The sequence below is a fragment of the Salmo salar genome, chromosome 05 (assembly GCF_965601325.2).
Source record: "Salmo salar chromosome 05, fSalSal1, whole genome shotgun sequence".
Taxonomy (NCBI): Eukaryota; Metazoa; Chordata; class Actinopteri; order Salmoniformes; family Salmonidae; genus Salmo; species Salmo salar.
This window is the reverse complement of record NC_138295.1, coordinates 87,407,501-87,419,537: the sequence shown is the minus strand read 5'-3', so window position 1 is coordinate 87,419,537 and position 12,037 is coordinate 87,407,501. Positions and strand designations below refer to the sequence as shown.

The 12,037-nt window shown below is 46.8% G+C and overlaps 1 protein-coding gene across 4 annotated transcripts in view; it reads left to right on the top strand.

The window, feature by feature from the left end:
- Positions 1 to 12,037, top strand: part of LOC106592223 (kinesin-like protein KIF13A) — a 267,758-nt gene that overhangs the window by 153,692 nt on the left and 102,029 nt on the right. For all 4 annotated transcript variants that reach the window (XM_082975857.1, XM_082975855.1, XM_082975856.1 and 1 more), the window contains exons 8-13: positions 175 to 309; positions 663 to 775; positions 3,051 to 3,165; positions 7,682 to 7,894; positions 8,781 to 8,891; positions 9,025 to 9,159. In XM_082975857.1, coding sequence (XP_082831983.1) covers positions 175 to 309; positions 663 to 775; positions 3,051 to 3,165; positions 7,682 to 7,894; positions 8,781 to 8,891; positions 9,025 to 9,159 — 822 coding nt within the window. The remainder of the gene's footprint in view (positions 1 to 174; positions 310 to 662; positions 776 to 3,050; positions 3,166 to 7,681; positions 7,895 to 8,780; positions 8,892 to 9,024; positions 9,160 to 12,037) is intronic.

The window sequence follows — 12,037 nt, the reverse complement described above, 5'->3', positions numbered from 1 at the left end:
CTGTGACCCAGTTGAATGATCACATGATGGCACTGAGCCACATGCTGATACTTCCTGAATGAGTTGTTATAGAGACTGCCTGTTTAAAGGTATTTACTATGCTCTCTGAGAGGTGGACAGTACACAGACATCCTCTCTCTCTCCATCCCTCTCTCTCCCCCCCTCTCTCTCTAGGACATTGAGGTGTTGATGTCGGAGGGGAATAAGTCGCGGACGGTGGCGGCCACCAATATGAATGAGGAGAGCAGTCGTTCCCACGCCGTTTTCAGCATCATCGTCACACAGACACTCTACGACCTGAAGTCTGGGGTCAGTGTCAGGGCACACACACACACACACCACCACCATGTCATCCCTCAGAACTCACACCACCATTTTACTTTAAAAGACAAGGATTCTCTTAATGACCTGTCGTTAGACAATACACAGTAATGTATCTTAACAACAGTTTGTGTTATTACTGTTGTAATGAGAGGTTAAAGGACTGACCTTTGAATTCAGAGCTTCTAACTACTAGCATATTAATCTCTCTTCGTTTGGTCTGTTTGGGGAATGTTTTGTGTGTGTGTGTGTGTGTGTGTGTGTGTGTGTGTGTGTGTGTGTGTGTGTGTGTGTGTGTGTGTGTGTGTGTGTGTGTGTGTGTGTGTGTGTGTGTGTGGCAGAACTCAGGGGAGAAGGTGAGCAAGATGAGCCTGGTGGATCTGGCTGGTAGTGAGCGTGTGTCTAAAACTGGAGCTGCAGGGGAGAGGCTGAAGGAGGGCAGCAACATCAACAGGTAAGTCTCCTCCTGTTAACATCCAATACCTCTACTGTTTAGATGTCTCCTCCAGTTAACATCCAATACCTCTACTGTGTAGATGTCTCCTCCAGTTAACATCCAATACCTCTACTGTTTAGATGTCTCCTCCAGTTAACATCCAATACCTCTACTGTTTAGATGTCCCCTCCAGTTAACATCCAATACCTCTACTGTTTAGATGTCTCCTCCAGTTAACATCCAATACCTCTACTGTTTAGATGTCTCCTCCAGTTAACATCCAATACCTCTACTGTTTAGATGTCTCCTCCAGTTAACATCCAATACCTCTACTGTTTAGATGTCTCCTCCCGTTAACATCCAATACCTCTACTGTTTAGATGTCTCCGCCCGTTAACATCCAATACCTCTACTGTTTAGATGTCTCCTCCCGTTAACATCCAATACCTCTACTGTTTAGATGTCTCCTCCAGTTAACATCCAATACCTCTACTGTTTAGATGTCCCCTCCAGTTAACATCCAATACCTCTACTGTTTAGATGTCTCCTCCAGTTAACATCCAATACCTCTACTGTTTAGATGTCTCCTCCTGTTAACATCCAATACCTCTACTGTTTAGATGTCTCCTCCAGTTAACATCCAATACCTCTACTGTTTAGATGTCTCCTCCCGTTAACATCCAATACCTCTACTGTTTAGATGTCTCCTCCCGTTAACATCCAATACCTCTACTGTTTAGATGTCTCCTCCAGTTAACATCCAATACCTCTACTGTTTAGATGTCTCCTCCAGTTAACATCCAATACCTCTACTGTTTAGATGTCTCCTCCAGTTAACATCCAATACCTCTACTGTTTAGATGTCTCCTCCAGTTAACATCCAATACCTCTACTGTTTAGATGTCTCCTCCAGTTAACATCCAATACCTCTACTGTTTAGATGTCCCCTCCAGTTAACATCCAATACCTCTACTGTTTAGATGTCCCCTCCAGTTAACATCCAATACCTCTACTGTTTAGATGTCTCCTCCAGTTAACATCCAATACCTCTACTGTTTAGATGTCTCCTCCCGTTAACATCCAATACCTCTACTGTTTAGATGTCCCCTCCAGTTAACATCCAATACCTCTACTGTTTAGATGTCCCCTCCAGTTAACATCCAATACCTCTACTGTTTAGATGTCTCCTCCAGTTAACATCCAATACCTCTACTGTTTAGATGTCTCCTCCAGTTAACATCCAATACCTCTACTGTTTAGATGTCCCTTCCAGTTAACATCCAATACCTCTACTGTTTAGATGTCCCCTCCAGTTAACATCCAATACCTCTACTGTTTAGATGTCTCCTCCAGTTAACACCCAATACCTCTACTGTTTAGATGTCCCCTCCAGTTAACATCCAATACCTCTACTGTTTAGATGTCTCCTCCAGTTAACATCCAATACCTCTACTGTTTAGATGTCCCCTCCAGTTAACATCCAATACCTCTACTGTTTAGATGTCTCCTCCAGTTAACATCCAATACCTCTACTGTTTAGATGTCTCCTCCAGTTAACATCCAATACCTCTACTGTTTAGATGTCCCCTCCAGTTAACATCCAATACCTCTACTGTTTAGATGTCTCCTCCAGTTAACATCCAATACCTCTACTGTTTAGATGTCCCCTCCAGTTAACATCCAATAACTCTACTGTTTAGATGTCTCCTCCAGTTAACATCCAATACCGCTACTGTTTAGATGTCTCCTCCAGTTAACATCCAATACCTCTACTGTTTAGATGTCTCCTCCAGTTAACATCCAATACCTCTACTGTTTAGATGTCTCCTCCAGTTAACATCCAATACCTCTACTGTTTAGATGTCTCCTCCAGTTAACATCCAATACCTCTACTGTTTAGATGTCTCCTCCAGTTAACATCCAATACCTCTACTGTTTAGATGTCTCCTCCAGTTAACATCCAATACCTCTACTGTTTAGATGTTATGTTCAGGTAATGTAATGGGTCATATGATGATACAGTCACTGTAATACAAGAAGTTATCTTGAAACTGTGAAATACTTTTTTTGACATGTTTTATTGGTTGATTATACTCAGATGCAAGACATGTATGTATGGATATATCATTGTGGTATGTTGAGTTTATTTCTCCCTGTGTGTGTGTGTGTGTGTGTGTGTGTGTGTGTGTGTGTGTGTGTGTGTGTGTGTGTGTGTGTGTGTGTGTGTGTGTGTGTGTGTGTGTGTGTGTGTGTGTGTGTGTGTGTGTGTGTGTGTGTGTGTGTGTGTGTGCAGGTCTCTTACCACACTGGGCTGTGTGATCTCTGCGCTGGCGGACCAGTCTGCGGGGAAGGGGGGGAAGAATAAGTTTGTTCCTTACAGAGACTCTGTCCTCACCTGGCTCCTCAAGGTCTGTGCTAACACACACCTCCTATCACTCTGGTCCTAGCTGTACTGTCTATTGATCAGGGTACTAACACACACCTCCTATCACTCTGGTCCTAGCTGTACTGTCTATTGATCAGGGTACTAACACACCTCCTATCACTCTGGTCCTAGCTGTACTGTCTATTGATCAGGGTACTAACACACCTCCTATCACTCTGGTCCTAGCTGTACTGTCTATTGATCAGGGTACTAACACACACCTCCTATCACTCTGGTCCTAGCTGTACTGTCTATTGATCAGGGTACTAACACACACCTCCTATCACTCTGGTCCTAGCTGTACTGTCTATTGATCAGGGTACTAACACACCTCCTATCACTCTGGTCCTAGCTGTACTGTCTATTGATCAGGGTACTAACACACACCTCCTATCACTCTGGTCCTAGCTGTACTGTCTATTGATCAGGGTACTAACACACCTCCTATCACTCTGGTCCTAGCTGTACTGTCTATTGATCAGGGTACTAACACACACCTCCTATCACTCTGGTCCTAGCTGTACTGTCTATTGATCAGGGTACTAACACACACCTCCTATCACTCTGGTCCTAGCTGTACTGTCTATTGATCAGGGTACTAACACACACCTCCTATCACTCTGGTCCTAGCTGTACTGTCTATTGATCAGGGTACTAACACACACCTCCTATCACTCTGGTCCTAGCTGTACTGTCTATTGATCAGGGTACTAACACACACCTCCTATCACTCTGGTCCTAGCTGTACTGTCTATTGATCAGGGTACTAACACACCTCCTATCACTCTGGTCCTAGCTGTACTGTCTATTGATCAGGGTACTAACACACCTCCTATCACTCTGGTCCTAGCTGTACTGTCTATTGATCAGGGTACTAACACACCTCCTATCACTCTGGTCCTAGCTGTACTGTCTATTGATCAGGGTACTAACACACCTCCTATCACTCTGGTCCTAGCTGTACTGTCTATTGATCAGGGTACTAACACACACCTCCTATCACTCTGGTCCTAGCTGTACTGTCTATTGATCAGGGTACTAACACACACCTCCTATCACTCTGGTCCTAGCTGTACTGTCTATTGATCAGGGTACTAACACACACCTCCTATCACTCTGGTCCTAGCTGTACTGTCTATTGATCAGGGTACTAACACACACCTCCTATCACTCTGGTCCTAGCTGTACTGTCTATTGATCAGGGTACTAACACACACCTCCTATCACTCTGGTCCTAGCTGTACTGTCTATTGATCAGGGTACTAACAACACCTCCTATCACTCTGGTCCTAGCTGTACTGTCTATTGATCAGGGTACTAACACACACCTCCTATCACTCTGGTCCTAGCTGTACTGTCTATTGATCAGGGTAATAACACAGACCTCCTATCACTCTGGTCCTAGCTGTACTGTCTATTGATCAGGGTACTAACACACACCTCCTATCACTCTGGTCCTAGCTGTACTGTCTATTGATCAGGGTACTAACAGACACCTCCTATCACTCTGGTCCTAGCTGTACTGTCTATTGATCAGGGTACTAACACACACCTCCTATCACTCTGGTCCTAGCTGTACTGTCTATTGATCAGGGTACTAACACACCTCCTATCACTCCGGTCCTAGCTGTACTGTCTATTGATCAGGGTAATAACACACACCTCCTATCACTCTGGTCCTCGCTGTACTGTCTATTGATCAGGGTACTAACACACACCTCCTATCACTCTGGTCCTAGCTGTACTGTCTATTGATCAGGGTACTAACACACACCTCCTGTCACTCTGGTCCTCGCTGTACTGTCTATTGATCAGGGTACTAACAGACACCTCCTATCACTCTGGTCCTCGCTGTACTGTCTATTGATCAGGGTACTAACAGACACCTATCACTCTGGTCCTCGCTGTACTGTCTATTGATCAGGGTACTAACACACCTCCTATCACTCTGGTCCTCGCTGTACTGTCTATTGATCAGGGTACTAACACACCTCCTATCACTCTGGTCCAGGCTGTACTGTCTATTGATCAGGGTACTAACAGACACCTATCACTCTGGTCCTCGCTGTACTGTCTATTGATCAGGGTACTAACACACACCTATCACTCTGGTCCTCGCTGTACTGTCTATTGATCAGGGTACTAACACACCTCCTATCACTCTGGTCCTAGCTGTACTGTCTATTGATCAGGGTACTAACACACCTCCTATCACTCTGGTCCTAGCTGTACTGTCTATTGATCAGGGTACTAACACACACCTCCTATCACTCTGGTCCTAGCTGTACTGTCTATTGATCAGGGTACTAACACACACCTCCTGTCACTCTGGTCCTCGCTGTACTGTCTATTGATCAGGGTACTAACAGACACCTCCTATCACTCTGGTCCTCGCTGTACTGTCTATTGATCAGGGTACTAACACACCTCCTATCACTCTGGTCCAGGCTGTACTGTCTATTGATCAGGGTACTAACAGACACCTATCACTCTGGTCCTCGCTGTACTGTCTATTGATCAGGGTACTAACACACACCTATCACTCTGGTCCTCGCTGTACTGTCTATTGATCAGGGTACTAACAGACACCTCCTATCACTCTGGTCCTCGCTGTACTGTCTATTGATCAGGGTACTAACACACCTCCTATCACTCTGGTCCAGGCTGTACTGTCTATTGATCAGGGTACTAACAGACACCTATCACTCTGGTCCTCGCTGTACTGTCTATTGATCAGGGTACTAACACACACCTATCACTCTGGTCCTCGCTGTACTGTCTATTGATCAGGGTACTAACACACCTCCTATCACTCTGGTCCTAGCTGTACTGTCTATTGATCAGGGTACTAACACACCTCCTATCACTCTGGTCCTAGCTGTACTGTCTATTGATCAGGGTACTAACACACACCTATCACTCTGGTCCTAGCTGTACTGTCTATTGATCAGGGTACTAACAGACACCTCCTATCACTCTGGTCCTAGCTGTACTGTCTATTGATCAGGGTACTAACACACACCTCCTATCACTCTGGTCCTAGCTGTACTGTCTATTGATCAGGGTACTAACACACACCTCCTATCACTCTGGTCCTAGCTGTACTGTCTATTGATCAGGGTACTAACACACCTCCTATCACTCTGGTCCTAGCTGTACTGTCTATTGATCAGGGTACTAACACACCTCCTATCACTCTGGTCCTAGCTGTACTGTCTATTGATCAGGGTACTAACACACCTCCTATCACTCTGGTCCTAGCTGTACTGTCTATTGATCAGGGTACTAACACACCTCCTATCACTCTGGTCCTAGCTGTACTGTCTATTGATCAGGGTACTAACACACACCTCCTATCACTCTGGTCCTAGCTGTACTGTCTATTGATCAGGGTACTAACACACACCTCCTATCACTCTGGTCCTAGCTGTACTGTCTATTGATCAGGGTACTAACACACCTCCTATCACTCTGGTCCTCGCTGTACTGTCTATTGATCAGGGTACTAACACACCTCCTATCACTCTGGTCCTAGCTGTACTGTCTATTGATCAGGGTACTAACAGACACCTCCTATCACTCTGGTCCTAGCTGTACTGTCTATTGATCAGGGTACTAACACACACCTCCTATCACTCTGGTCCTCGCTGTACTGTCTATTGATCAGGGTACTAACAGACACCTCCTATCACTCTGGTCCTAGCTCTACTGTCTATTGATCAGGGTACTAACAGACACCTCCTATCACTCTGGTCCTAGCTGTACTGTCTATTGATCAAGGTACTAACACACACCTCCTATCACTCTGGTCCTAGCTGTACTGTCTATTGATCAGGGTACTAACACACACCTCCTATCACTCTGGTCCTAGCTGTACTGTCTATTGATCAGGGTACTAACACACACCTCCTATCACTCTGGTCCTAGCTGTACTGTCTATTGATCAGGGTACTAACACACCTCCTATCACTCTGGTCCTAGCTGTACTGTCTATTGATCAGTGTACTAACACACCTCCTATCACTCTGGTCCTAGCTGTACTGTCTATTGATCAGGGTACTAACACACCTCCTATCACTCTGGTCCTAGCTGTACTGTCTATTGATCAGGGTACTAACACACCTCCTATCACTCTGGTCCTAGCTGTACTGTCTATTGATCAGGGTTGAAAAATGGCCCCAAAATGCACAGGTTTTCCACAAATACTGGTTGGAAGAGTCCCAGAATCAGGAGGGAATACGTGTCAATTCTGGAATCCCCCGAACCGAATTTGACATCCAATAGTTCTGGACAAAGAAAGTACCTTTAACATCCCTAATATTGATTGTTGGTCCTCGCTGTACTGTAGTAATGGAAGGAATATCAATAACAGTTCTTTCATGTTACAGAACCTACTGCTGTACTAGCTCATACTGTTCACATTCACCAACACTGAAGTCTACATTATAACTGTCTATCAATTCAACTGTTTGTTCCTATCCCTCCCTCGGTGTTGCCAGGACAACCTGGGTGGCAACAGTAAGACGTGTATGATCGCCACGGTGAGCCCAGCAGCTGATAACTACGAGGAGACGTTGTCCACGCTGCGTTACGCAGACCGCGCCAAGAGGATCGTCAACCACGCCGTCGTCAATGAAGACCCCAACGCACGGATCATCAGAGAGCTCCGGGAGGAAGTGGAGAAACTCAGAGTACAGCTCTCTCAGGCTGAGGTAGGAGACACACACACACACACACACACACATCCTGGCTGGTCCGTCCTGGCTGGTCCGTCCTGGCTGGTCCTTTTTGACTGGCCCGTCCTGGCTGGTCCGTTCTGGCTGGTCCGTCCTGACTGGTCCGTTCTGACTGGTCCGTCCTGGCTGTTCCGTTCTGACTGGTCCGTTCTGACTGGTCCGTCCTGGCTGGTCCGTTCTGACTGGTCCGTTCTGACTGGTCCGTCCTGGCTGGTCCGTTCTGACTGGTCCGTCCTGACTGGTCCGTTCTGACTGGTCCGTTCTGACTGGTCCGTCCTGACTGGTCCGTTCTGACTGGTCCGTTCTGACTGGTCCGTTCTGACTGGTCCGTCCTGGCTGGTCCGTTCTGACTGGTCCGTCCTGACTGGTCCGTTCTGGCTGGTCCGTCCTGACTGGTCCGTTCTGACTGGTCCGTCATGACTGGTCCGTCCTAACTGGTCCGTCCTGGCTGGTCCGTCCTGACTGGTCCGTCCTGGCTGGTCCGTTCTGACTGGTCCGTCCTGACTGGTCCGTTCTGACTGGTCCGTTCTGACTGGTCCGTCCTGGCTGGTCCGTTCTGACTGGTCCGTCCTGACTGGTCCGTCCTGGCTGGTCCTTTTTGACTGGCCCGTCCTGGCTGGTCCGTTCTGGCTGGTCCGTCCTGACTGGTCCGTTCTGACTGGTCCGTCATGACTGGTCCGTCCTGACTGGTCCGTCCTGGCTGGTCCGTCCTGACTGGTCCGTCCTGGCTGGTCCGTCTTGGCTGGTCCGTTCTGGCTGGTCCGTTCTGGCTGGTCCGTTCTGGCTGGTCCGTCCTGGCTGGTCCGTCCTGGCTGGTCCGTTCTGACTGGTCCGTGTGTGTCTCTGTGTGTCTATGTTCCAGTCTCTAAAGGCTCCAGAGCTGAAGGAGAGGCTTCAGGAGTCAGAGAAGCTGATCCAGGAGATGACTGTTACCTGGGAGCAGAAACTACGCAACACAGAGGAGATCGCTACGGTAACCTACACACTCACTCACATTCATTTAGCACATTCAAATCACATGGAAGCTTCTGCATCCGGACTAAACCGTTGGTAGTAAATGTCTGTGCAGAGGTAAAATGACTTGTATGTTTGTTATATTTCCACAGGAGCGTCAGCAGCAGCTAGAGAGTATGGGGATCTCCCTGGAGACGTCTGGGATCAAAGTTGGAGAGGACAAATGCTTCCTGGTCAACCTGAACGCAGACCCCGCCCTCAATGAGCTGCTGGTCTACTACCTAAAGGTACACAACCACAACACCAACATCAACCACAACACTAACCACAACCCCAACACCAACCACAACATCAACCACAATCACAACCCAACCACAACACTAACCACAACACCAACCACAACATCAACCCCAACACCAACCCCAACACCAACCACAACATCAACCACAACACCAACCACAACACCAACATCAACCACAACACTAACCACAACACCAACCACAACCACAACACCAACACCAACCACAACATCAACCACAACCACAACACCAATACCAACCACAACATCAACCACAACACCAACCACAACCACAACACCAACCACAACACCAACATCAACCACAACACTAAGCACAACACTAACCACAACCCTAACACCAACCACAACACCAACCCCAACACCAACCACAACATCAACCACAACACCAACCACAACACCAACATCAACCACAACACTAACCACAACACCAACCACAACCACAACACCAACCACAACACCAACATCAACCACAACACTAACCACAACACTAACCACAACCCCAACACCAACCACAACATCAACCCCAACACCAACCCCAACACCAACCACAACATCAACCACAACACCAACCACAACCCCAACACCAACCACAACACTAACCACAACACTAACCACAACCCCAACACCAACCACAACATCAACCCCAACACCAACCCCAACACCAACCACAACATCAACCACAACACCAACCACAACCCCAACACCAACCACAACATCAACCCCAACATCAACACCAACCACAACATCAACCACAACACCAACCACAACATCAACCACAACACCAACCACAACACCAACATCAACCACAACACTAACCACAACACCAACCACAACCACAACACCAACACCAACCACAACATCAACCCCAACATCAACCACAACACCAACCACAACATCAACCACAACACCAACCACAACACCAACCACAACACCAACCGCAACACCAAACCCAACACCAACCACAACACCAACCACAACACCAACACCAACCACAACACCAACCACAACACCAACCCTAACCGCAACACCAACCGCAACACCAACCACAACACCGACCACAACCCCAACCGCAACACCAACCACAACACCGACCACAACCCCAACCGCAACGCCAACCACAACCACAACACCAACCCCACCCTCAATAAGCTGCTGGTCTACTACCTAAAGGTACACAACACCGACCACAACACCGACCACAACACCAACCACAACACCAACACCGACCACAACACCAACCACACCTACAACACCAACCACAACACCGACCACAACCACAACACCAACCCCACCCTCAATGAGCTGCTGGTCTACTACCTAAAGGTACACAACCACAACACCAACCGCAACTCCAACCACAACACCAACTACAACCACAACAGCAACACCGACCACAACACCAACACCGACCACAACACCAACTACAACCACAACACCAACCACAACACCAACACCAACACCGACCACAACACCAACCACAACACCGACCACAACCACAACACCAACCCCACCCTCAATAAGCTGCTGGTCTACTACCTAAAGGTACACAACCACAACTACAACCACAACACCAACCACAACACCAACCGCAACACCAACCACATCACCAACCACAACACCAACCACAACACCAACCCCAACACCAACCACAACACCAACCACAACACCAACCACAACACCAACCCCAACACCAACCCCAACACCAACCACAACACCAACCACAACACCAACCACAACACCAACCACAACACCAACTACAAAACCAACCACAACACCAACACAACCCACAACACCGACCCGCCCTCAATAATCTGCTGGTCTACTACCTAAAGCTATTTCGATTTACACAGAAATCTATTTTTCATGATTATTTTGGTGTCCTCTAGAAAGCCTGGACTCAGGCTGGAAATAAAGCCTGGACTCAGAAGATGCAGTGGGTATTATTATGACAGTACACTTTGCTCAATAAAGAAGAGTAGTAAAGTCAGAGCTAGCAGCTATCAGTAAAGACAGAGCTAGTAGCTATCAGTAAAGTCATTGCTAGTAGCTATCAGTAAAGTCAGAGCTAGCAGCTATCAGTAAAGTCAGAGCTAGTAGCTATCAGTAAAGTCAGAGCTAGTAGCTATCAGTAAAGTCATTGCTAGTAGCTATCAGTAAAGTCATTGCTAGTAGCTATCAGTAAAGTCATTGCTAGTAGCTATCAGTAAAGTCATTGCTAGTAGCTATCAGTAAAGTCAGAGCTAGTAGCTATCAGTAAAGTCAGAGCTAGTAGCTATCAGTAAAGTCAGAGCTAGTAGCTACCAGTAAAGTCAGAGCTAGTAGCTATCAGTAAAGTCATTGCTAGTAGCTATCAGTAAAGTCAGAGCTAGCAGCTATCAGTAAAGTCAGAGCTAGTAGCTATCAGTAAAGTCATTGCTAGTAGCTATCAGTAAAGTCAGAGCTAGTAGCTATAATTAAAGTCAGAGCTAGTAGCTATCAGTAAAGTCATTGCTAGTAGCTATCAGTAAAGTCATTGCTAGTAGCTATCAGTAAAGTCATTGCTAGTAGCTATCAGTAAAGTCAGAGCTAGTAGCTATCAGTAAAGTCATTGCTAGTAGCTATCAGTAAAGTCATTGCTAGTAGCTATCAGTAAAGTCATTGCTAGTAGCTATCAGTAAAGTCATTGCTAGTAGCTATCAGTAAAGTCAGAGCTAGTAGCTATCAGTAAAGTCAGAGCTAGTAGCTATCAGTAAAGTCATTGCTAGTAGCTATCAGTAAAGTCATTGCTAGTAGCTATCAGTAAAGTCAGAGCTAGCAGCTATCAGTAAAGTCTGTGTAGTAGACAGTACAGTAGGATAATGCTAGCC